Here is a 27,146-nt window from a genome sequence, read left to right as displayed (position 1 = left end):
GAACAGAATTTTCCTCAAAACCTCTCATCCAACCCTCTTCAAATGAACAATGCTTAGCTCTTGCATCATTTCCAAAATGACTGTTTTCCCTTAGTTCTACAAAGTATCTTTGGAAAGACACTTTGTATTTTATATATTTTATCCTCACGGTTAAAATATGAAATCTCAGGGGGATAAACTAGCTTTAGGAAATACAGTGCCTTGGAGAGCCTGGGTGGTACAGTCGGTTAAGTGTCCTACTCTTGATTTAGACTAAGGTTATGATCTCAGGGTCAAGACCAAGACTGGCATCAGGTCCTGTGCTCAGCATGGAGTCCGCTTGTCCCTCTCCCTCTACTCCTTCTCCTTGCTTGCATGCTCTATCTCTCAATTAAATAAATAAATAAAATCTTAAAAAAAAAAAAAGGAAAATACAGTGCCTTTCAACACTTGGATAAAAAGTATCTGCACTTCTAAAGCCTCTTCTGTTTCGTGAATGGGCATACTGAAAAGCTATGTCATTTACTCGTCTCTCTATAAAAATCCAGTTCCAATAAACTGAGAATTGTTATGAACACACTAAACCTAGAATACTAGATCTGTTCTGTGTGTTGCCACCCCATGCTCACCTCTAAACAAAACTGCTCACGTAACTATTTTTTGCTCCATGTGAACCTGCCTAACAACCAAGTGAGCCAGGGTGGGCTCCTGACACGGGTCAGTGACTCCTGATGAGACTGGTCTTAAGTAAAGAGACAGACTGGCCCAGTTAGCTTCTTGGCATTTAGAGCTTGGAGATAGGGGTTGGGGGTTAGGATGCAGAAAACAACCTGAGAGGTGCAAGCCAGAGTTATTATTGGGGCAGAAACTGAGTTGCATACATGGCAGACCCCAAGCCTAAAAATCTGGCATCTTCTGCTGTTGAGGGCCTTGGAGGTGCACTGGATTTGGGAACACTGTAAAATTTCTGTTCTTCCTAAGGCCTGGGGGTTAGATGTGGGTTGGGGGGGTGGAGTGGGGTTGGTGAGGTGGTTCCTGAGTTCCCAGGCGTATATACTTAGAATGATGTCACAGTGCTGGAGCTCACATGTTAGCTTTATGGTCTTATGCCTGCCCTAACTAAGCCTCATTGGAACCAGTTAAGCCATTACCATTTGTTAAAAATAATCAACAATTTTAAACTTCTATTTCCTTGAACAAATTTGAAAATGTTTGATCCATTAAGTGTTAAAACTTTAATAAGTTTAATGTTGGAGCTGTATGTTTCCATACCAACTGGCACAATTTACATCAAGTTTTGAACTTATTCCATTTTGCAAAGACATCATATATGTGAAGATACATATTCAGTAGGTGGGCAGTCATAAAACTTTCGATCTATACCTTCAGGTTTGTCCGATCATGATACTTCTGATAAGGATCGTCAGCATACCAGTTCCGCCTCTTCCAGAAAGACGTTGTCATTTTATCTAAAAGCTTACTCTGGGTTTTATTGCAGAACACAAATTCCCTCAAGCGCCTTTTTCTTGCAGCCGTCTTTTTCCATAATTTTTTCTTATAACCAGCCTGTTAGATGATATTAAAAAGACATTCAAAACACGATGTTATATAGGAAACAACAGGTATCTTCGCTATTCATGGTTTATAGGCTCAGTGGGAACAAAGATGAGACTTACTGGGGCTGGTATGTTTTTCAGAAAGATGTGATTCTCAGTGAGGGGTAGATACAGAAAGCACATACAGTTTGAAAAAGACATATTAATAATTTAATACTCTGATAAAAGATTATTTCAATTAGAACCACAGAAAATAAAGCCAAATGACTTTGTGGTAGGCGAAGTACAGAGCAATGATAAATAATTATAATCACTAACTTTACAACACACTATTATTCTCATTTTACAGATTAAAGAGAAATAGCCATCGATTAAAGAAGTTAACGGTAGCAGGCCAAGGTCACAGAACTAGTAAGAGTTCTTAACCACTGATTTTTCCAAATGTGCAGGATGAAGAAGGGCATTCCTGGCTAGTTGGTAACGTTCATGTTCATTTAAGGGGACTAAGTATTACAAAGGCTGACAAAACCCAGTTCTCAAGTAGACTGCTTCATTTCTTCTGTTCCACTGAGGACCAACTTCTGTACTAAGTACTTTATTAAGGAATAATGAATACAAAGGAGTGGTGAAGGAATGGATAACTCGTCTGTTTAACCCAGAACCACCATATACACCATTCAAGCATTATTAATTTTGAAGAATTAAATTTTAAATTAAAAAGGAAGAAAAAAAATTAATTTCTGAAGAAAAATTAGATAGACTATAAAATCTATAACCATAGTCTGTTTAGACTAGAAGAGATCTTAGGTGCCACCCAGGTTAATAGGTGGCAAAAACCACTCAGAAAGTTATAGGGGAGGAGAGACTAGAACTCTTCCTTTCATGCCAAGGGCGCCCTAGGGCACTACACTAACTGAACAAAAAAACCACAGCCCTGGGCTGAGAAGGCACCTTGGGTTTCTGACATGTCTTGGTGTCATCACTCTGACCAGCAACTTGGGTACAGTTACCCTCAGAAATAAGGAAACGTTCTTATTTCTTTAACGTTCTTTAAGAGTTCTGGTTTTGGGGGGCGCCTGGGTGGCTCAGTGGGTTAAAGCCTCTGCCTTCAGCTCAGGTCATGATCCCAGGGTCCTGGGATCGAGCCCCGAATGGGGCTCTCTGCTCAGCAGGGAGCCTGCCTCCCACTCTCTCTCTCCCTGCCTGCCTCTCTGCCTACTTGTGATCTCTGTCAGATAAATAAATAAAATCTTAAAAAAAAAAAAAGAGTTCTGGTTTTAAAATGCTAGGGATTAGATTTTTTTCTACTCCTTGCTTATAATTTAAATTGAAAGATTCAAACCCAAATCCCCATATCTGTGTAATAATTTTCTAGCTTGCAAGCCAATCTGGGTTCCTGTGGATCTCTGACTTACAGGTTAGGATTAGAGTTAGGGTTAGTTGCCGTCCTGCCTATTACTACTAGTGACCTCTGATCATTATTCTGTGGAATGCAACCACTGTGAAAATGCTTGAAGCTTTTTAGACACTCTCTAGGTTCAGAAATGGGAGGGGGGCGCCTGGGTGGCTCAGTGGGTTAAAGCCTCTGCCTTCGGCTCAGGTCGTGATCCCGGGGTCCTGGGATTGAGACCCACATGAGGCTTTCTGCTCAGCAGGGAGCTTGCTTCCTCCTCTCTCTCTGCCTACTTGTGCTCTCTGTATGTCAAATAAATAAATAAAATCTTAAAAAAAAAAAAAAAGAAACGGGAAGGAATAAAACTGTGCTGCAGGAAGTATTTTCAGTTTTTATACATTAATATAAATTAACCCACCCAGCTTTTTTATTTTCCTCTTAATATTACATTTTGATGAAACAGTCCATTCTGTATATAGAATACCTTTTGGGTCCTGAGTGGGGACTAGGCGTTATGACTGTAGAATCTGATCAGGTCCTTTTTAATAACATGAGGGTTTCAGGGCCCAATAAGGGATGGAGACAGGAAGGCAAAAAAAAAAAAAAACCAAAAAACCCACCCAGCTTATTTTATCTAAGGCCAGATGAAGACCTGGAAATAATCAGTTATGATAACAAGGGGGAAGAAATTTTTCAACGGTCCAAAATTCACAAAATTCAGAACTATTCAGTGAATCACTTAGTTCAGCTACTTAGGGATTACATGAGCTTCTGTTTATTAGTGTAGGAAATGAACTACCACGGTATTGTTCCGAAGGAGGAATGAGCTAAGAGTTCCAGTCAACATATTTACCTTAAATTTAGGATTGTTTATAAGATAGGAGATAATCCTTTCAGCCTTTCAACTAGTGAAAGTCCTACCAATTAAGTGTTTTATTTTTATGGGGAAACAAATTTTGATCTTTAAAGAATCATTTAGCTTCTGAGTAGTAAAAGGGAATTAGAATTTGAATAGTTATCAAATCTCAAAGGTGGTTTTGCAAAACTCTAGTCTTCAGCTGCTTTCTAATAATCAGATACTCTGTTTCCGAGAATAAAAGACGGGAGTGGAAAAGCCCAGACGCACGCTCACAACGTGCTGTGGGAGAGGACAGAGCAGTAATAATTTGTCAGAGGGCCCCTTAGAGGCTGTGATCCCAGGCCAGAGTAAGCGTTCGGGTTCCATTCGATATGGACCCCAATCACACACTGACAGAAAATCATGAAGGTAAAGAAATGTATATGGGGTTAATACCCTGTCATAAAGACTAAACCACCTAGGGGCGCCTGGATGGCTCAGTGGGTTAAGCCCCTGCCTTCGGCTCAGGTCCTGATCTCAGAGTCTTGGGATAGAGCCCTGCATCGGGTTCTCTGCTTAGCGGGGCGCCTGCTTCCCTCTCTCTCTCTGCCTGCCTCTTTGCCTACTTGTGATCTCTCTGTCAAATAAATAAATAAAATCTTAAAAAAAAAAAAAAAGACTAAACCACCTAGAGAATCCAATCCAAAGTAGGCGGAAGAGCCCATCAGCCCCCAATCTAAGCCACGCCACAGAGTCCCTGCTGAAGGCAACTCTGCCGCTGCAACGCTCTAGGCTTAGAGAGGGCTTCCCCACAGGCTGGCACACGTGGGGGCTGTCACGTGGCTTCCGGTGATTGTCAGCTAGGCCAGCATGTAAAAGACCTGAGATGAACACGTCCTGCAGTGAGGGGATTTACCACTGTGAGTGACACTGTTTTACGAATTCATTTACATTAAGGGATGCCTGCCAAGCTGGTAGTTACACACAGCACAGTAAGAGCTATTGGCAAATGGGAGGAAGAGACGTCAAAGAATAGGCGCTCCCACTCCTTTTTCAATCAAATGACAGTGTGAAGACTCACCTTCCTCCTCAGCCACAGGCCGGAATGAAGTCGAAGAAACCTATAGATGACGGCTTTCACAGTCTTTCTTTTCCCCTTCCGGGAGCTGAAGTACGTCACCGTTCTGACTGGTGGCTTCAGGACATTTGGAAGCAAGGGGGCCACTCTAAAATATAGTAAAAAAAAATGTTAACTCAGCGATAAGACTCATTGGAGGATAAAGGCCATTTCCATACTTTGAAATAAGTGGAGTTCCGCTGGAACAAAGCCGACTTTAATATACATTGTTACTTTAAATGACCCATGACACTAAGTGTAAGTAAGAATAGCTACAATCACCAACTTGTAAGCCCCTCCATCAAGTAGCCCCTCAATCCCTATGAGAGAATTTATCCTATCTATTTTAATCACCTGATTTCTTATCTGCCCACTAGGTTATCAAGCCTTTGAGGACTTCAGTTTATCTCTGTATCCTTTCTGCCAAGAACTGGTCACCAGGAGTCCTTAACTAAGTATCTGTCGACTAAATGAATACCAGCCTTGCATGCTGAGCATCTCGTTCACCCTCTGCCTTGGCCGAGAGCTTCCATCCAGGAAACCACATCTAGAACATGGGACATGTGCTCTGTAGGGTAGTCCCTGCTGCTGGCACGTAGGCATATGGGACTATCAATCATATTCTCCCACCCCAGCAGGCAAAGTCTACATAATAAACTGCAGGTAGACCAAGAGTACCATCTGCTTCTAAGATGTCTTTGCAGGCAGGAACATTTTACAATTTGTGTCTAAGCATCCCATTTACTGAAATACACCCTACCTGTTGAGGATTGCTGTAGTATGCCCACATGTCAGGTTTCTGACACATGTGCTAAGTCCGGGAGCAGAGGAAACAGTTGGCATTGGAAGAAAACGAAAATGTTGGGCGGACAGTGCAGAACTGAGACAGGCATTCCTGACACAGTTTTGATAGGCTGAAGACACCAAAATGTTCAGGGGCCGTAAGACTCCTGTAAAGAAAGAAGCATAGTTATTTAATACAATACTCCAAAATACGCATCCAGATATTTAAAACGAATGTGTGGAAACAAGGTGAGTATCAGGCTCCCCGTGGAGCTTTTTACCAACTTTACTGAGGTATAACTTACATACCACAAAATTTCCCATTTGTGTAATTCATTGCTTTTTAATAAATTTAGAAAGTTGTGCGACCATCACCACAATCCACTCTGATGCATCCTAGCTCTGTGTTCAACAGTAGGGACCAAAATGGTTGTTAACAGTAAGTCCCATCTGCCAGATCTTACCCTCTGATGAGCCAGGGCTCCCTAGCACACAGTGCAACAGCAAGGCAGAGACGAGAAAGCTTGGCCATTCCCTGCAGAGGCAACGGGGTGGCCAGAGGAGTCAAAAAGAAAACAAAAGAGGTCCTTGAGCTCTCCTCTAGAAAATGAACAGGCCACGAGAGGAAAAGGTAGAGAGTCCAGGTAGGATGAACAACACCCACAAAAGCAAGGGGGGCTGAAACAAATACATGCCCGGAGCGGGGACGGGACCTGCCAGAGGCAGAGCGCTGCTCGCCTGACAGTATGGCAATGCCTGGGTGCAGCTCAGAGGCACCTCATGGGGTGGGGGGGCCTAGGGGCGTAGACTGAAGGCATCCCTCCTTACCGATTCTTCGCATTAGTGCCAAAGTAAGAGTCCAGGGCTACAAAGCAGAATCACTCACAGGGCACTGCCTCGACTCAGATTCTGAGTCTTGGGTGGTACTCAAGAATGTGCACTGAAAAAGTGCCACAGGATGATGGAAATGCCCCCTAAATGGATTGTGGCGATGGGTGCATGACCCATTAGATTTACTAAAAATCATCAAACTGTACATATAAAACAGGTAATTTTATGGTATGTAAATTACACCTCAATAGTTGCTTCAAAAAAAATAAAAAGTTCCACCACTGAGACTGCAGTTCAGCCAGGGCTTAGAACTGTTGCCTTACTGTCCGTTGCACTGATTTCATGTAACAAATGAGGGGCAGCGTAGTGTGGGACTGGAGTGCTGGTGTTTGAGTCGGACTGTCTACTCACTAACTCTGTGACCATGGGCAAGTTATTTAGCCCTTCTATGCCCCAGTTTCCCCAAATTTAAATAGGGTTAGTCATGGGGAGGTGACAAGAATTAAATGAGAGAAAACATGAAAAGCGCTAGGAAGAGCACTTGGCACAGAGAAATCATTTAATGAATGCTAATAGCAGATAGTAAAGAGCAGAGAAATGCTTAGCAAAAATGGCATGTTAACAGATGGCAGGAGAAAGCGTGAATCCTTAAAACCCATATTTTGTTTTGTTTTGTTTAATTTTATTTGTTTATTTGAGAGAGCGTGAGAGACAGCATGAGAGGGGAGAAGGTCAAAGGAAGAAGCAGACTCCCCACGGAGTAGGAAGCCCGATGTGGGACTTGATCCCGGAACTCCAGGATCATGACCTGAGCTGAAGGCAGTTGCTTAACCAACTGAGCCACCCAGGCACCCTCATATTTTGTTTTTGTTTTGTTTTGTTTTAGGAGCTGAAGCTTCAAATTCTAGCTTTCTCTCTCTCTCTCTCTTTTTAGATTTTATTTATTTATTCGAGAGAGAGAGAGAGAGTAAAGAGCACAAGCAGGGGAAACAGTAAAGGGAGAGGGAGAAGCAGGCTCCCTACCAAGCAGGGAATCTGATGCGGGACTCGATCCCAGAACCCTGGGATCATGACCCGAGCTGAAGGCAGACGCTTAACCATCTGAGCCACCAAGGCACCCACAGCTTTTTCTTTTTTGAGATTTTATTTATTTGAGAGAGAGAGAGCGCACAAGATGGGGGCGGGTCGGAGGGAGAAGAAGACTCCCCACTGAGCAGGGCCTCCACTCTGGGATCATGACCTGAGCTGAAGGCAGCTGCTCAGCTGACTGAGCCACCCAGGCATCCCACATTTTGGTTTTTTGTGCTCTGTCAAAGGTAACAATTTTCAAACTAGAAAGGGTAATATAAACATTAATGAGTGAGTTGAAATCCAAGATTCAGGAGACTGTTGAGAGAGCCCCTCTGGGAGCTTGGAAGTGAAATTCTCTACTACCATTCAAGTCTCCAGATATAAATAACTTGTATTTCAAAGAACTGTTAATATTTGTAGACATGAGTACAAACTAAGAGATAATCTTTGAAAGATTAAGTGAACTGAAGAGGAGGACAGTAGACAAGAAAATGTATCAGTTTCACAAGGTCCTCAGAACTTGGTCTCTTGGTTAAAACAAAACAAAACAAAAACTCTCAGAAATTCTTAGAAACCTCTCCTGAAGGAAATGAGCAGGTAAGAGTCTAGAACATATAAATGGGTAAATTACAGGCTCATTTATAGGAAGAAAAAAGAAAGAGAGAATGGATAAACAGGAAGTGCATACAAAAAAAAAATCTATATTGTCACCTGGGAGTGATTGTTCCTTAAAAAGAACTTCATTCCATTGTTTGATGTAGTCACTAGCCTGGGGAATCATGGGAATGTCTAGACACAGTGTATCCTGATTTTAGGAAGGCATGTGAAAAGGTTTCTTTATATTCTAAAGAAATAAATGTGGGCAGGATAATAGTACAGTTAGGTAAATTCCAAGCTGACTAGAAACTAGCCCCAAGTTAGTTGATTGCTGTTCTGATGAAAGTCTCTTTTTGGCTCCCTAACTGATTATATTTTCCACGATTTTTATGAGGGTCCTGAAGCTGCATAAAGCGTATTTGTCAAATCTGCATAAAAGCAAAATCCAAAGACTATCTGGACTCAAAGTGATCTTGGTAAAATGGATCAAAATTAATAAGACAAAGTCCAGGATAAATACACTGAGGTTAGAAAAAAATGAAAGAAAGATGAATCTTGCTTGATAGCAGTTTCTGAGAAAATAACTTGAGGACCTTATCCACCATACCCTCAGGTGGACCAGCCTTGTGTTTTAGCTTGTAAAAACTGAACACAGCCTAACTCAGAATGTACTGACAAAAGGGTAGCACACAAATCAAGGGCAGTAATGAACTGTTCCTTCAGTCTTCTGCTCTGTTTGGGCATTTTAATACACACTGGCTTTCTCTAAACACATTCTTATATGGAGCACACAGATATTGTAACAAAGAGGTTGACAACAAAACCAGAGTTCTGAAGGAATAAGAGGAAGAGGGAACAAGGAGTGTACTAGTGAAGAGTCAAAAAATGGGATAGTATGTTTGGGGAATTACAAACAGCTCTGTGTGGCAGGAATCAAAACAATGGGGATTGGGGAAGGAAGTGAGTATGACTGTCTAAAGTAGTGGTCTTCAAGCTTTTTTGATCCCTTACCCTCTAAAAGCATTCTGAAAAATTATAGGGCTCAATACCACAACCCTGAGATCATGACTTGAGCTAATCAAGAATCAGATGCTTAACTGACTGAGCCACCTAGGCACCCCTATTTTTTTTTAAACATTTATTTATCTTAGAGAGGGAAAGTGAGAAAATCTCAAGCAGACTCCCCACTGAGTGTGGAGCCCCACTCCGGGCTCAATCCCATGACCCTGAGATCATGTCCTGGGCTGAAATCGAGTGTGATGTTTGACTGACTGAGCCACCCAGGTGCCCCTGAGGTGACTTTAAAGAAACACATCACTTTCACAGTATCAGGCAATGCTGAATATATATACATATTCTAATTCAGCAATTCCACAGCCAGTTTTACAAGTATATACACTAGCACACTGTAGAGAAACTCTTGCACTCATGTGCCAGGACACAAGGAATATCAGCTTTGGACCTAACTGCCCCAAACTGAAAACACTCAAATGCCCAGCAATCCCCAAACGGAGAATTGTGGGGTGATTGAATAAGAGATTATTATATAAGAACAAGAAAGCACTACAGCTACATCGAAAGTGAACTAATTTCACAAAGTAAAAGGCACAAGAGTACATACTGTGTGATTCCATTCATGTAAAGTACAAAAACAGGCAAAACTAAACAACATATTACTTAGAGATGCCTATATAGATGTTAAAACTATTACAGAAAAAAAGACAAGTTAACAAGGAAATGAGGCTGCTGTTTACATTTAGCAGAAAGAGGGATTTTTAAAAAAGATTTTTCTTGTATTTATTTGTCAGAAAGAGAGAGTGAGAGCACAGGCAAGGAGAGTAGCAGGCAGAGGGAGAAGAAGGCTTGAAAGGAGCCCGAGACTGGACTCGATTCCAGAACGCTGGGATCATGACCTGAGCCAAAGGGAGCCGCTTAACCAACTGAGCCACCAAGGCGTCCCAGAAAGAGAGAATTTGGATTAGGAGAAGCACAGAGAGGTAGGGAAGAGGTTCCCGGTAGTGTTCTCAGTCCTGCCCTCAGTGTTACACAGGTGTTTTCTTTTTCTTTTCTTCTTCTTCTTTTTTTTTTTTAAGATTTTATTTATTTATTTGACAGATAGAGATCCCAAGTAGGCAGAGGGGCAGGCAGAGAGAGAGAAGGAAGCAGGCTCCTTGCCGAGCAGAGAGCCCGATGCGGGGCTCGATCCCAGCAGTCTGGGATCATGACCGGAGCCGAAGGCAGAGGCTTTAACCCACTGAGCCACCCAGGCGCCCCTACACAGATGTTTTCTTTAGAGTTAAACCATTCATGTATGTTACATACATTTTTCTTTATATTATTTTCACAATTAAAAAATACCCCCATAAACATGTTTCCTCCGTAACAGTTTTACATTGTAGCTTTTTTCTTTATTTCTATTCTTACACAGATTTTTATCCTAATTTATTTTGTGTATATGTAATTTACCGATAATCTTATCATATTTAAATAATATTTTTGCAGAAGTCCTTAGAGCGAAGTCAACAATTTAATTGCGTTCACTCCTGTCATCTCTCTCGGTCGAGAAATCCTTATGACTGCCTCTGTGCGGGGGACTGAGTGAGCAAAAACCCGCCACATTTCCTGCACATTGTGTGAACCTCATACATACAACCTTACTGTGTGCCAGACACTATGCAGGGCACTTTACATGCATGAGGTCATTTAGTCCTCAGGTAGACAGTGTCATCCTCATTTTAGAGCTGTAGAATCTGAGGTTCAGAGAAATTACTTTTTTAAGGCCAAATGTCATGAGTGGCGAGTTCTAGCCTCTAAATGAGGTTAGCAGGGACTTTTCTGTCTCCTTCCGCACACCTCCTCTGCCCCAGTCCTTTTGGTCTGTTTTCTAGGTAAGGCGGAATGGCCAGGAGCCGGTAAGGAAGCGGAAACCCGAGGACACCCAGGTCCGCCAGGGTCCAAGAGTTGTCCGGAACCTCCGATGCGACCGGCCGAACACAGGCGGAATAATCCTCTGGCCTTTTTTTTTTTTTCCTCCTGTTAACCTCTACGCTTAAACGCCTATTCCATCCTGCACCAGTCCCGCCTCCTATGAGGAGATAAATCGAACACCGTGTTTTCCACTGACCTGACGCCGCTCTCACGGCACGAGCAAAGACGGGGACCGCCATCTTGTAGCCCCGCCCTACGGCGGCCGGATTGGTTCTAAAAGTTCCAGGGCAAAGGGGAAAAAGAAATTTGGGTGAAGTCGAAGAAGGAGGGAAAAAAAAAAATGAATAAAGGAACGGTCAAGGCAACCTTTATTGAATGTCTTCTCTATGCCAGGCTATTCTTCACTGCTCCAAAACAAGTGCCTATGAAGAGTGTCTGGCATATTAGTAGGCTCTTGAATTTTTAATGAGCATTTGATTGATAGATCTATTTAAAGTACACAATTTGAAACACAATTTCTTTTCGCTCATTTTATTAAATTTGAGAAAACAACTTATTTTCCTTCCAAAGCTGGTAGCGGATAGGCTAAATGAGTGGGACATAGCAATTTTATTAAAAATTTTTTATAAATTGAATGACAACCATAATTAAATGATGTAAATATCCTAAGGCTATCACAAACATTTTTTGTAATCACTAACACTGATTTTCATTTGGTAGAATAGCATCTCAATCCTTCCTAAATAATTCTATGTTCCTTATTTTATTCTTGATAATTAGTGATCATACACTTTTTTTTTTTTAAAGATTTTATTTATTTATTTATTTGACAGAGATTACAAGTAGACAGAGAGGCAGACAGAGAGAGAGGGAAGCAGGCTCCCTGCTGAGCAGAGAGCCGGATGCGGGACTCGATCCTAGGACCCTGAGATCATGACCTGAGCCGAAGGCAGCGGCTTAACCCACTGAGCCACCCAGGCGCCCCTCATACACTTTTTCTAATGTTCAAACAGAAAACAACAAATCTCTCACTCATCCTTGTTGGCTAAGCTATTGCATGCATATATAATAAATGACACCATATACTAGTTTAAATGGTTAAGGATCAAGACTGGTCTCCAGGAGTTCACATTTTTTTTTTTAAAAGATTTTATTTATTTATTTGAGAGAGAATGAGGGAGAGGGAGCATGAGAGAGGAGAAGGTCAGAGGGAGAAGCAGACTCCCCAAGGATCTGGGAGCCTGATGCGGGACTCGATCCTGGAAGTTCAGGATCATGACCTGAGCCAAAGGCAGCCGGAAGGCAGCCGCCCAACCAACTGAGCCACCCAGGCGCCCACGGAGTTCACATTTAATAAGGAAACAAGCATATAACATAAATACGAGGCAGATAAACACTCCACAGGAGTAATTCAAAGTTAAGGAGAAAAGGCTTTCTGACTGAGATGATCAGGTAGGAGGTGGTAGAATATAATATGAATCTTAAAGAACGGGGAGGGTTTTAACAAGGGCAAGGTCATTCTTGGCAGTAAGAACATGAAGAGCTAAGATGAAAAGAGAGGGAGCCAGGTCAGAAAGATACAGGATTTATTTAAGGGAATGCTTCTCAAACTTTTTTTGGTCTTAGAACCTCTTTAGGTACTTAAAAACTGAGGACTCCAAAGTGTTTTTAATTATATTTCCAGTTGCTGCTGTAATAAATTGCCCCAAACATAGTGGCTTAACACATCACAAATTACCTTACAGTTCTGTAGGTCTTAAGTCTAAAATGGGTTTCACAAGACTAAAATCAAAATATCCAGGGTTGGGGTGCCTGGGCGGCTCAGTGGGTTAAAGCCTCTGCCTTCAGATCAGGTCATGATCCCGGGGTCCTGGGATATCGGGCTCTCTGCTCAGCAGGGAGCCTGCTTCCCTCTCTCTCTGCCTGCGTCTCTGCCTACTTGTGATCTCTGTCTGTCAAATAAATAAAATCTTCAAAATATCCAGGGTACCTTCTGGAGGCTCTAGGGGAGAATCTATTTCCTTGCCCTTTCTAGCTTCTAGAGGCTGCAGGTGTTCCTTGGCTTGTGCCTCCACCCATCTTAAAAGCCAGTAGTCATATCCCTCTTACTTCTGCTTCCATTGTCACATATCCTTTTCTGACTGTGACCCTCCTGTCCTCACCTTTTACTCATAAGGATGCTTGTCATGACATTGGGCCTATGCAGATAATAAAGGATAATCTCCCCATCTCAAGAGTCTTAATTTAATCACATCTGTGAAGTTCCTTTGTCATGTAAGGTTAACATTCACAGGTTCCAGGGATTAGGAATATGTGTGTATGTTTGGGAATAATTATTCTGCCTATCATACTAATTGATTTTAAAACAATTATTTTTATAATAAAAATATGCTCATAAAAATAAATATTCCAAGATAAAAAAATTAGTGAGAAGAGTTTTATTCTATTAACCTTTTTTTTTGCAAATCTCTTTAAGGTCTGGTTTAATGGAAAGCTGGATTGAATTTGCTCATGCATTCAATGTTGTGACATCACTTGTCACCTAGCTTCTGGAAAAACTCTACTGTATAATTATGAGATAATGAGTGAAAACAGCAAATAGTATCTTAATATTATGAAGGTAGTTTTGATTTTTATGGATCTTCCAAAAAGGTCTCAGACTTCCTAGTAATCCCAGTTCACACCTGAGAACCAACTGAGAATGTTTTATCCTTTAGTTCTTCTGGGTTTTAGGGTATGGAAGTGGGTATAAGCTCTGTAAGTATATAAGCTCTGACCACCACGATCAATCATTGCTTCTTCTTCTTTTTTTTTTTTTTTTTTTTTTTTTGAGAGATCACAAGTAGGCAGAGAAGCAGGCAGAGAGAAAGGAGGAAGCAGGCTCCTCACTATGCAGAGAGCCCGATGCGGGGCTTGATCCCAGGACCCCGAGATCACGACCTGAGCCGAAGGCAGAGGCTTAACCCACTGAGCCACCCAGGCACCCACAATCATTGCTTTTTTAAAAAAGATTTTTATTTATTTATTTGACAGACAGAGATCACAAGTAGGCAGAGAGAGAGAGAGAGAGAGAGAGAGAGAGGAGGAGGAAGCAGGCTCCCTGCTGAGCAGAGAGCCCGATTCGGGCCTTGATCCCAGGACCCTGAGATCATGACCTGAGCTGAAGGGAGAGGCTTTAACCCACTGAGCCACCCAGGCGCCCAATCATTGCTTTTTTAATCTCTCACGTAAGGTGGCCAAGTTGAGCCTTAAAAACATTCCCATGGGCTGGAAAAGTACTGAGACATTTCATAAATATTCTTTGAATTGGCAGTGGGAGTCATTGCACATTTTTGAACAGAGGAGTGATTTAAAGTCGCGTTACTTTAGGGGAGTCCATTTTAAAGCAAAAAAATTCATAAATTGCATGTGGAGGTTGAAGATTAAGGATTTGGTCAAATGGGACATTAGGAAACAAGAGAAATTAATTTTGGAGTTTGAGATCTGGAAGCTGCAGAAGTTGGTAATGATGTTCAGTCCCAAAATGTGGCTGGGCCACACATGGTTAGAGCAGATTGAAACTGTGGTATTGGTATTGAGAGGTTTATGGCCAAGATGTTAGAAAAGTCATTACACTGGCATCACCCAGCATAACAGCAGTGGTCAGGAGTGGGGTGGGGAGACTGTAATTTAATTGCTAAAATTACTTTTAAAAGATGGGAGACTGCTCTGGAGGCTGTTGGGTGATGGTGATATGAAATAGAAAGTGTAATGTAATTATTAAAGTACACTGAAAAGCAGTGAACATATAAAACATAAGTATTCGATTTTAGTCAATTTTCAAATCCATTTCTCCATTTTACAAGAGGGATTAGTATCATACTGTAATACCACCATACTGTAAAAAATTATAACTCTAGGAACACCATACTCTAATAAATTACCTAGTTAAGACCTGAAAAAACTTTGCAAACACAATAAATATACACGTTCTTTAGTTTCTTTGGTGTGATGGTGATAAGATCATTATTAGTACTCATAATATTGAATACTATTTTCGACATATAACGTGCTAAACCTTGGTTACACACTCAGTGGAATACTTTGAACAGTTCTGCACTGACCGCCTTAACTTCCAACCCATCCCACAGACTGCAGCCAAAATTATCTTTGTAAAGTGAAATCTAGAAGGAGTAGAAGCGGTAGAACCCGAGGAATCTGGATTTCTAGCTCTGCTCTGCCATTTATTAGATACGTGAACAACACACCCCGCACAAAGGTCTCTCCAGTGTTCATTCACCCAGCCTCCCTGAAGAAAGGGTGTCAAATGAAATAAACCAAGACAACACCATTGTTTACGTAACTTTCGCCTAACTGCTTTCTACGAAATATCCAGCTGACAGAGGCTGAACTTATCCCTTGCTTGAACTCCTCGAAGAATAACATCCGCTTCCCGCACTGATCAAAGTCCGAGTTACACACCCCCCTGCCACCGCCCGATTCACCTACTGACCCCTTCTTGGGGCTACACACCGGAACTCCGAGAGCGACCCGGAAGGAGAAATCGCCTTTTCCGCCAATGGAGGGCCCACCCTCTCGGAGCGGCCTGGGCGGGGTCGAGAAAGGGGGCTGCGCGTGCGCAGCAGCGTTGGCTGCCCTTCCGGTACGACCGGCGCGGGGAGACTGCACGGACGTAGGCACGCACGCACGCACACTCTCTCCTACTAGCTCTGCCGCGGAAGCTCCCGCCTATACCAGCGGTGCCGTCCCCCCGGCCGAAATGCTGCGGGCCTGTCAGTTATCGGGTGTGACCGCCGCCGCCCAGGTGAGCGCGGGGGCGCCGGGAGAGAGCGCGTGGTGAGGCTGACTCCGGGCAGCCAACGGAAAATGGGAGAGGCTTTCGCTCTGGCTAGGCCCCGGGAGAGAGGGCGTGTTTCAGGGCCGCCTTCATCGCGAGAGTCCTGGGCCGACCCGTGAAGCAGTTAATTGGGGAGTTTGTCCAAGAGGGATGACTTGAGGGTTATTGCTGAAGCGGGATGGGGTGTGGAAAGAAGGTGGCGGGGAGGCGGGCACAGGACGGTCGGCAGGGCTTCGGGGACCTGTCATCCAATCAGCCCGGCGCTGCCCCAGTCAGGGACCAATGGTGGCCGCTGCCGCTCGGGTAGCCGGTTGGGCTCGTGATAGGTTTCGCGCAGCCAGTGGTTGAAGGTCGAGGGGAGAACTACAGTTCCCAGGAGGAAAAGGCTAGCTTTGGCTTGTTGCATCTTTAATAAGGAGGTGTTTGAACTGTTAAGAGTCCGCATTTTAGGGGTCAAGGCTATAATTATTTGGGAGGGACCTTTTTTGTAGCTGAGAGCGCTTCTGAGCTATTCTTACTCTAAACAGAAACGGGAGATTGTAGTTTATGGAGTAAAGACTCTCTGAGGAAGGACAGGAGTCATGACCTTGTGCTCATTTCTGAGATTAGCTTGGGGATCTATCGCTCCAGGTGCTGGGACAACTGTGGCAGAACATCCAAGAAGCCTAAACACCCAGTGATTTTTACTTCTGCACTATTATCAAAGTAATTTTCTTTTTTTAAAAAGTAATTTTCTACAATTGGAGATGAAAAAATAAACCTGTTCCATTGCTCATAATTTTCAGAATATTGATATGTTGGAAAAATGTATTGCAAAACAGGTACTGTGACTCAAGTAGTAATTGAACAAAATCCCTAGTCATAGTGAGTGAGAAATCATAACTGTCAAAAAATTTTTTTCTTTCCTTTCAAGTTTGCTTGTCTCCCCACTTGTTGCCAGCATAGAAGCAGCCTCTTCTATAGGCAAGTAGGGTCTGTATTAGTTATTGATGCATAACAAATGTCACAAATTTAGCAGCTTAAAACAACATCCATATATTATTTTACATTTTCTGGTTATGAATGGTCTGGATTCTTTGCTCAGTGCCACACAAGGTTGCAGTCGAGGTGTTGACGGTGCTTTGGTTCTCATCTGGAGCTCAGAGTCCTCTTCCAAGTTCATTTTGGCAGAATTCAGTCCCTTGCAGCTGAAGGACGGAAGTCCCTGTGAAGTCCCTGCTTTCTTGCTGGCTCTCACCTAAGTCTTAGAGGCTGCATAAAGTGTCTTGCTCAGAGGCTTTTCAGTGACATGGACGTTTGCTTTCTTGCGAGCTACCAGGAGTTTGTCTCTTTGATTTCAGAACTCTCTCTTTCCTGTTTCTGATCTGTAGGCCAATGATAAAGGGCATTAAGATTAGGCCGGGCCCACATGGTAAACCTCCCTTTTCATTAACTCAAAGTCAACTGATGAGTTACCTGAATTACACTTGCAAAACCCCTTTTGCCTTGTAACCCTAATCATGGGTTTAGTAGGGGACAGAGATTATGGGGGCCATCTTAGAATCCCTCCTAATGTAAAACCCAAGTGAGATTAGAAGAATGGAGGAAGTAAAGCTGCCTTTCAGGGCAGAACTTTGGTTTGTCTTTGAGGAGCCCTCCTTTCATGGCACACTGTTGTTCTGCTGTAAGGTTATATCATGGTTGTCACTGATGGGTTTCCTTTTCTGCCATAAAGCCCGAATTACTTTTTCCTTATCTTTATTAAGATACTTCTACTAACTGGGATCCCAATTAGGAGGTTAGAAGAAAAGAGATCAAAGCTTAATACTAAAATATGAAGCCTTTTCTAGCTTATATCCACATTTTCTTATGGTCTCGAAATTGTGTTCTTGAAAAATTCATTGGTTTGTTCTCCTCCCCAGGCATTCTGTAGCACTTGATATTGTTACGCTTTTTGCTATTTTGGTTTATGTAGTATCTAGGGGCCTGTTTTACCCTTCATCTCTCCTCTTTTTCCTTTGTTGAATCTGCTGCTTCTTGTACCTCCAAATATATCCCCAAGGTCCACTCTTTCCATCTCTCTCCCTTTTTATTTTAATTAAGACTTTTTTAAAGAGCAGTTTTAGCTTTGCAGCAAAATTGCGGGAAAGGTACAGAATTATCCCATATACCTCCTGTCTGCACACATGCATAGCTTCCCCCATTACCAACATCCCTTACCAGAGTGGTACATTTATTACAACTGATGAACTTAAATGGGCATTTCATAGTCACCCAAAGCCCGTAGTTCACGGTGGGGTTCACTTCTGGTGTACATTGTCTGGGTTTGGACAAATGTATGATGACATACTCAAGTCATTGTGGTATCCTAATATTTTCATTGCCTTAAAAATACTCTGTTCTCTATTTGTCACTTTCTTTCCTCACCTCCTTTGCAACCACTGATCTTTTTATTATCTCCATAGTTTTGCCTTTCCAAAATTTCGTATAGATGGTATCTTACAGTACTTAGCCTTTTTACATTGGCTTTTTTCACTTCGTGTAATGTGCATTTATTTAACTTCTGTGTCTCTTTGTGGTTTGATAGCTTTTTTAAAAAATTTGTTTTGTTTGTTTGTTTGTTTAGCACTGAATAATATTCCATTGTCTGGATGTACCACAGTGTATCCATTTGCCTACTGAAGTATATCTTGGTTGCTTCCAAGTTTTAGCAATTATGAATAAAGCCTGTTCTAAACATTCATGTGCAGGGTTTTGTGTGGACATAAGTTTTGAGTTCTTTGGGGTAAATACCAGGATGCACGATTGCAGTATTATATGTTTACTTTTGTAAGAAACTGCCAAACCGTCTTTCAAAGTGGCTGCTGTTTTACATTCCCAGCAGTGATGAATGGGAGTTCTTGTTGCACATCCTCATCAGCTTTTCGTGTTGTCAGTGTTAGGGACTTCAGCAGTTCTAACAAATGTGTAGTGATAACCTCATTGTTGTCCCATCTCTTTATATACTATTACTTGGGATTTTATCAGTTCTCAGAACTGTATTCCATAAACAAATGACTCTTTAGCTTTTTTTGAGCTTTGTACTCAAATTTCTTTTCCTTGTTTGATTATGTCAACTTTATCTGGAATATTGTTTGTCAGAGTTCTTTTCCATTCTCATCGAACTTCATCTTTTTTAATGTTTTCCTGCTTTTACTGTTGCCCTTTTAGAGTCAGTTCTTTATATAGTAGTTAATAAAGTCTTTTCTAAAAGCATACAGATTGTGTCATACCTTCCTTCATTGGCATCCTGTCACATTGAGAGTAAAATATAAACCCTTTACCACCAGGCCCTTCATGATCAGCTCTTTGCCTTTTTCATTTTTCTACTCTGGCTCATTCTGTTTTGGTATCTCTAGAACTTAACTCATTGCATTGTCTATTTTATTATTTTATTTTATTTTAATCTCACTACTTTTTTTTTTCATGTCTTTTGCCCTGAAGTCTTCCCACACATCTTTGCTTAGCTCACTTACTTCATTCTAATATTTTCTCAAATACCACTTTCCCTTCAGAGAGGCCTCCCTTATGTAACATAGACCTTTGACCAGTCTCTTTTTCCTTGTATCACTCTGAACTTACCTTTACCCTACTTTTACTTTGTAGCTCTTACTACTACGACATAATGTATATTTATTGTGGGTTTGCCACATTAAAATGTAAGCTCCACAAAGGGACTGTGTCTGTTATTTTTTGTTGCTCTGTTTCTAGTACTGATCTTAGTAACTGACTCCTAATAGATGCTCATTGAATATTTGTGATGTGTTTGAATTAAAAAATAAATTATTTTCTGTTAATTTTTCTTAATCTCCATAAGTGGATGTGATCTTCCCTATAGCCCCATAGGTTCTGTTTTGTTTTCTTTTACTTTTTTAGAGAGGGAGGCAGAGGGAGAGGGGGGCAGAAGGAGAGGGGTAGAGAATCTTAAGCAGGCTCCATGCCCAGCAGGAGCCCAGTGTCACAACCCTGAGATCATGACCTGAGCTGAAATCACGAGCTGGGCACTTACCATTGAGCCACTCAGGTACCCGAAGCCACATAGGATTTAGGATCTCTGATGGTGTATTATGGTTCTCCAGAGTAACAGAACCAATAGGATATGTAATAGATAAAAGGATTTATTGTATGGAATAGGCTCATGCAATTGTGGAAGCTATCAAGTCCGATATCTGCAGTGGAGCTAGGGGGCTTGGTATGCAGAGACCCAGACTAGCCTGTGGTCTGGTTTTAGTTTAAAGGCTGATGGCCTGGAGAGCTGATGTGCAGTTCCAGAATGAAAGTCTGCTGAATTCCCCCTTTTTGGGGAGGCTCATCTTTTTATTCAAGTCAGGCCTTCAGCTGATTGGGTGAGGCTCACCCACATCATTGAAGGGAATCTGCTTTAGTCACACAGTTCACTGATTTAAATGTTAATCTCCAGAAACACCCTCCAAGTTGACATAAAATTAATCATCACAAATGGCATCTGCCTAACTCTTTGGGCTCATCATCCTTAAATTCCTTACATGTGGATATTCAACAGAAATGTTCTCTTTTGTGTCTTCTTTCTTTCCAGAAATATCCTTCAGGACTCAAGTTTTTCCTCAGTTTATTTCCCAGACGTAACAACTTCTTAGTCTTCTTAGTTTTCTTAGTCCCAGTACTGCCTGCATCACCAGGCCCAACCTTTTTTGAGTTGGGCATTGGGTTTGGAGGGCCTGAGCTTTCAGCCCAGCCAACTCCTTAACTATGGATTTGGTAATGGTCATCTGCATGTGCAGAATCTTAACTGTTTATCACTTGAAAGAAGAGAAAGAAGCATTGTTCCAGGGGATTGACTAACCCAGTTTGTTTATGGCCAAAGTTTGATAGCAGGACTAGTTTAGGTTTGAATTCATGCGTGGACATTTTTAGTTGTCATCTTCTGGAATTCTCTCTCTTTTTTTTTTCTTCTTTTTTTTCTCCATTAGGATTGTAAAACAGTATGTAACTCAGCAGTAATGTCTGCCAAGCGTACATGGTAAAAGGTACTTTAGTATGTCATGCGGCTTGCTCTTTGCTTTTACCCATTCTAGAATCATTTTTTATTATTCCTTATTTTCATTTCTGTAGGCCATTGGCTTTCAAACTGTTTTGGAATAAATTTTACATCATAACTTAAGACAAGTGAGTGGGAATATATGAGTAATAGATATTCACACATATATGCAGGGAAAACTAAAGAAGTATTAAGTTCTTTGTTTTGCTGTATTTAATATCTGCCATTTCCTTGGTGTAACTGAAGGGTACTTTTTCTAAGATACAGAATGTGTCTATACTGAGAGATGATACTGCCTCAAGGCCAAATTTCCTGGGTTTTTTCGTGTAGTATATTTTTAACCTTAATTTATGATGCTTTTTTTTTTAAAGATTTATTTTTTATTTGAAATAAATATATTTATTTGAGAGTGTGCGTGGACGCACACACGCAGCAGGGAGGGGTAGAGGGAGAGGGAGAAGCAGACACCCTACTAAGCATGGAGGGTGATGTGGGGCTTGATCCCAGGACCCTGAGATCATGACCTAAGCCAAAGGCAGATGCTTAACCAAGTGAGCCACGAAGGCACCCCTTATTTCATTATTCTTATAAAATATTTGAAGTTAGCTGTAGAAGAAGTTAAGTTGACACATACTAATCTGCATTTCATTTTTTTAAAAAAAAGATTTTGTTTATTTATTTGTCAGAGCGAGAGCACAAGCAGGAGAAGAGGCAGGCAGAGGGAGGGTGAAGCAGGCTCTTTGCTGATGTGGGGCTCGATCCCCGGACCCTGGGATCATGACCCGAGCCGAAGGCAGACGCTTAACAGACTGAGCTACCCAGGCACCCCTTATTTCATTATTCTTTTTTTTTTTTTTTAAGATTTTATTTATTTATTTGACAGAGAGAGATCACAAGTAGGCAGAGAGGCAGGCAGAGAGAGAGAGAGGGAAGCAGGCTCCCTGCTGAGCAGAGAGCCCGACGCGGGACTCGATCCCAGGACCCTGAGATCATGACCTGAGCCGAAGGCAGCAGCCCAACCCACTGAGCCACCCAGGCGCCCCTTATTTCATTATTCTTATGAAATATTTTAAGTTAGCTGTAGAAAAAGTTAAGTTGTCACATACCAATCTGCATTTCAAATGTAGAACTGGTCATTAACTTCTGGGTGTTTTTTGTTTGTGTGGGAGGAATCCTTATGACAAAACTTTACCAGAACACCATCAGTTATAGCGACTGGCAAATTCTAGAGGGGAAGCCTGGAACCTCCAGTTGGGGTTCATGTGAGGAGATAAATTATTATATTCTCTTGTTTCTAGGTTGTAATGCTAGAATTTGGTTTCTTTTTGTATGTTTACCTTAGTTTGGAGCTAAGGAATAGATTGTTTGTGCAAGAACTTAATGTGGGAATTGTAGGTTTTATCTTTTTTGTTTTTATTATTTATTTATTTATTTAAAATTTTTTAAAAAAAATTTTATTTATTTATTTGACAGAGATCACAAGTAGGCAGAGAGGCAGGCAGAGAGAGAGGGAGGAAGCAGGCTCCCTGCTGAGCAGAGAGCCTGATGCGGGGCTTGATCCCAGAACCCTGAGATCATGACCTGAGCCGAAGGCAGAGGCTTAACCCACTGAGCCACCCAGGCGCCCCTCTTTTTTGTTTTTAATTTATTTTTTAAGATTTTATTTATTTGAGAGAGAGCAAGAGCAGAAGCAGAGGGAGGGGCAGAGGCATAGGGAGAGGGACAGGCAGACTTCCTGCCCAGTAGGGAGCCTGACATGGTTCTCCATCCCAGGACCCCAGGATCATGACCTGAGCCGAAGGCAGATGCTTACCTGATTGAGCCACTCAAGCATCCCTCTTTTTTCTTCTTAAAAATCATGTTTCTATAGGTTAGATACAGTAATGCTAGCCTTGTAATATATGTCAAGGCAGATTGCTTTGAAACAGTTTAGTTTTTTCTACATGGTAGGTTATTTTTTTTTTCAAAGATTTTATTTATTTATTTGACAGAGACACAGCAAAAGAGGAAGCACAAGAAGGGGAAGTGGGAGAGGGAGAAGCAGGCCTCCCGCAGAGCAGGAAGCCCGATGTGGGGCTCAGTCCCGAGACCCTGGAATCTTGACCTGAGCTGAAGACAGATGCTTAACGACTGAGTCACCCAGGTGCCCCTACATGATAGGTTATTTTTAATAAAAAGGAATTCCAGAACTAAGAAGTGTATTAAAGTAGGCCACTTCATTTATATAAAGAGATTAGCTTGGTGCTTAAGAAAGAGAGCTCTTAGAGGCTGACTTAGATTTGGCAATGGTTTCTTAGATAGGACTCCAAAAGGAAAAAAAGATAAATTGGGTTTCATCAAAATTAAAAATTTTTGTTCATAAGAGGACACTGAAGTGAGTGAAAAGAATGGGAGAAAATATTTTCAAACCATATATCTGATAAGGATCTCGTATCCAGAATAAGTAAAGAACAAGAACAAAAAAGACGACCCTAATAAAACCTGGGCGAAGGACTTGAATAGACATTTATCCAAAGAAGATATATAAATGATCAAAAAGCTCATGAAAAGATAATAAACATCCATTGGCATTAGGGAAGTACAAATCAGAACCACAATGATATAGCCACTTCATACTCACTATGAAGCCTATAATAAAAACTGAAAATGACTGATGTTAGTGAGGATGTGGAGAAAATGGAACCCTCATACATTGCTGGTGGGAATGTAAAATGATGCATAGTTAAACATAGAATTACCAAATGACCCTGCAGTTGTACCCCCCCAGAATTGAAAATAGGTATTGAAATAGAAACTTGCAGAGAAATACAGCATTATTTATAGTAGCCAAAAGATGGAGACAACCCACATGTCCATCAGCTAATAATGTCTGGATAAACAAAATATGGTATATCCATAGATGAAATATTCCAGTCAGCCCTCAGAGGAAAATACATGATACATATATGGTACATTCTACAACCTGGGTGAATCTTAAAAACATTGTACCAAGTGAAAGAAGTCAGGCTCAACAGAACACACATATTGTATGATTCCATTTGTACCCAATACCCACAGAGCCAGGAAGTAGTGTTTGCAGAGGCTGAGGAGAGGGGTCAGTGGACAGACTGCCTAGTTGGTGGTACAGGAATTTCCTTTTGGAGTGATGCAAATGTTCTAGAACTAAATAGTGGTGATGGTTGTTGTACAGCACTGTGGATATACTAATGTCACTGAATTGTATACTTTAAAATGGTGAATTTGGGGTGTCTTCATGGCTGTCCATTAAGTATCTGCCGTCATCCTAGGTCATGATCCTGGCATCCTAGGATGGAGCCCTACATGGAGCCCCAACATCAAGCTCCCTGCTAAATGGGGATCCTGCGTTTCCTTCTCCCTCTGCATGCCACTCCCCCTGTGTATTTTCTCTCTCTGTCAAATAATAAAATCTTAAAAAATATGTATATAAAATGTGATTTTTATAAGTGAATTTTACTACAGATGGAAAAATTTTTTTGACACCAGGTATTTGCAGATGGCCTGAAGTACAGAGACAAAGTTATATATTACATACATACATATATGTATATTATATATATATTTTTATGTATATGTGTGAAATTAAAATAATGTAAAATAATATGTTTTCAATTTGAAGTAGAGTCTATTAGCCAAAGATGGGACTTTTTTTTTCAGAAGTGTTTAAATTCATAAGTTCATAAAGATACTGTTTTGGTTAGCTGTAGCTACATAAGCCACCTTGAGCTTGGGGTAGAATAATAATTTATTGTTGTCTCGTTCCAGTTTTGGGGTTTGCCTGGGCTCAGCTGGGCTAGTTTTTGCTCAGTGTGCCTAATGAGGTTGTAATCAGACAGTGGCTATGAATAGAGTCATCTCAAAGTCTTTCTCACTTTCATGTCTGGCAGTTAATACTGGCTGCAGCGACACCTAAGTGGGGACGGTTGGCTAGAATACCTGCATGTGGTGTCTTGGACGATAGGATGTCTTGGATGCATATGTGGTTCCTGGGATACAGCTCCAGAAGCACTTTACCTTTCAGTCTAATAACTTGTGAACTAAAGAGACAAGTATCTGCTCCCTGTATAGCCATCATACAGTACAGTGTGACAGGCATTCTAGATACTTCCATTCAAAAAGGCAGGAAACAAGACCACACATAGCAGTCATTGTTGTAACATGTTGCTAATTTCTTAATTCATACTGATTGGTAATGATACTTCATAACTCTCAGTTTTACTCTGGCTCTTGGTTTCATCCCTTGAATTAGCCTTCCTTTTCCAGAAAATGTAGTTATCTTAACTTTGGGTTTCCTTTGGATTGTATCAAGGCTTTTTCCATTAGACAAAAAAGCCACACCCATGAATATCAGGGTATGCTTACCTTTACTATTTTGGACTCCCTGTGAGCTGCTATAGGGTAAAACCCTTAAGATTCTCAGTAGCCCTGTTGTTTAACAAAAAGACTACGGGAGGTACACCCTTAGGATCCCCAAGGGACCTTTTCTCTGTGTGAAAAGATTCTGTAGGGAGCACCTCCTTAGAACTTTGAGGTCTTAAAGGATTTTTGCCAACTGGAGAGGCTGAGAATGAGAAAAAGGTTTTATTTTTGAGCCTATAAAGTCCTGGCTCCTTAATATTTCCTTTAAATTGTACTTAAAAACTAGATAGGTCTTTTCGTTTGTTTGTTTGTATGTTTGTTTGTTTTGAAGCTCATTTTTACCCTTATACCCTGCTCAAAGAAACTAGTTGGCACTTTTGAGCATTCTGCTTGGAATTCTGTTTAGTTAAATCCATCAGTCCATTAGGTACAACTTCTGATTTTCTATTTTCCATGTCATCTGTTACCACAGGTGAGAATTTTGACAAACTTCTGACACTATATAACAAGGATCCCTTTTTCCTCTAGGTTTCCAAAAACATTTTTCTTACTGAAGCCCTTAACCAACACTCTCCATGGATGATGTGAGGCTTCTGTGAAGTCTCTTCAAGGCCTTTCCAACTTTCATCCTCTACCCCATGTGCTTTATGTTTTATTGTGGAAACCCCTTACTCTAGGTACAAGTTATCTGTTCGGTTGTAACTGTATAACAGATCACCCCAAACTTAGTGGTATTAAATAACAGCATTATTACTTGTTATTTTATAGTAATGGCATTTATTATATAGGTAAAAATTATATAAATGAAAACATTGTTATATAAATAACCTAAACAAATTATCTCTTAGGTCTAAGGATTTCTGGGTTCTGTCAGGAGGTTCTTGAGGTCTAATGCAGTTGCAAGGTTCTGGGGAAAATGGCAAGGTTCTGGAAAACCAGGTGGGATGGGAAATGTAACAATTTTTAGGAAATACAATTTGTCACAATTAATATATGAAAAAATCCACAATTGGTCATTATCAGAGGGTAAGTGGGTAAAAGGGTAACAGGGATTTATCCTGCCTTTCCTGTATGACCTATATTTTGGGCAACCAAATTATAGATGAGGGGAAGGGTCTTTTTATAAGATGTGTCAAATAATAAATGAAAAATAATAGAATTCCTGTCTTCTACAACTTCCAGTAAATTAATGGATCTAGACATTGTTACATCAATACAGTTGGTAATATCATGAAAAGAGAGCTAACCAGAAACTGTGCCTTCTGGTGAGAGAACACAGCACCAACTAAAGTTTTACCAGAGAGAGTAAACCTGAGTTTAAGCAGGTGTCAGGATCTACCTCTGGTTTGCAGGAAATACAGAAGACAGGATCATATTAAATTGTACCTTAACCAAAATCCAGTTTGGGAAATTGTGTAGAACAAGCAACCCCAGTTCTTCAGCAAATTAATTATTGGAGGGAAAACCTGTAGATTAAAAGAGACTTAGAAGATATCTTTTCTTTTTTAAATAGGTAAAACTACGCTATAGTAGGGACTCATACTTGGGTGATAAAACCATAAAAACCCATAAAATTTCTGACTTTTAAAACTACTTAGGATATTAAATGCTACATAGAATATAAGAGTAGGCTAATGAGGATACTTAAATTTTTTTAAATCAAGAGCCAATGGTTTAGGAAAAAACCCTATAAATTTGAGTTATGCGTCAATCTTCATTTCTACTTTTTTCTCATACTGAAGTAGGAAACTTTACTGCTATCAGTTTTTGGCCATGAAAGATACTTTTTTTAAATGTTTTATCC

General features: G+C 41.0%; 2 protein-coding genes across 17 annotated transcripts in view; one reads left to right on the top strand and one right to left on the bottom strand.

Annotated features, from left to right (window-relative positions):
• Window positions 1-1,189: 1,189 nt before the first annotated feature.
• Window positions 1,190-11,370, bottom strand: MRPL35 (mitochondrial ribosomal protein L35). The gene is made up of 4 exons (XM_080814690.1): window positions 11,290-11,370; window positions 5,644-5,833; window positions 4,848-4,992; window positions 1,190-1,545 (listed from the first exon to the last, which is right to left on the bottom strand). The coding sequence occupies exons 1-4, from the start codon at window positions 11,330-11,332 to the stop codon at window positions 1,357-1,359; spliced, it is 567 nt and encodes a 188-aa protein (XP_080670816.1). The 5' UTR covers window positions 11,333-11,370; the 3' UTR covers window positions 1,190-1,356.
• A 4,326-nt stretch (window positions 11,371-15,696) lies between these two features.
• IMMT (inner membrane mitochondrial protein) overlaps window positions 15,697-27,146 on the top strand; it is a gene marked incomplete at its 3' end in the record, with an annotated part of 42,181 nt that continues 30,731 nt past the window's right edge. For 11 of the 16 annotated variants that reach the window (XM_080813808.1, XM_080813822.1, XM_080813819.1 and 8 more), the window contains exon 1: window positions 15,741-15,897. In XM_080813808.1, the coding sequence (XP_080669934.1) occupies window positions 15,853-15,897 (45 nt within the window). In that variant the 5' untranslated portion in view covers window positions 15,741-15,852. Of the gene's footprint in view, window positions 15,898-27,146 lie in introns of all 16 variants that reach the window. The other 5 variants (XM_080813810.1, XM_080813809.1, XM_080813813.1 and 2 more) reach the window with 4 other exon arrangements.

The sequence above is a fragment of the Martes martes genome, assembly GCF_963455335.1.
Source record: "Martes martes genome assembly, chromosome: 9".
Taxonomy (NCBI): Eukaryota; Metazoa; Chordata; class Mammalia; order Carnivora; family Mustelidae; genus Martes; species Martes martes.
Note: the sequence above shows the minus strand (reverse complement) of the source record. Positions and strands in the feature narration are given on the sequence as shown.

Coding starts and splice junctions, on each gene's coding strand:
- MRPL35 (XM_080814690.1), bottom strand. CDS start 11,332: ATGGCGGTCCCCGTCTTTGCTCGTGCCGTGAGAGCGGCGTCAG. Junction 5,834..11,289: donor TGCCGTGAGAGCGGCGTCAG/GTCAGTGGAAAA, acceptor CTTTCTTTACAG/GAGTCTTACGGCCCCTGAAC. Junction 1,546..4,847: donor GCCTGTGGCTGAGGAGGAAG/GTGAGTCTTCAC, acceptor ATCATCTAACAG/GCTGGTTATAAGAAAAAATT.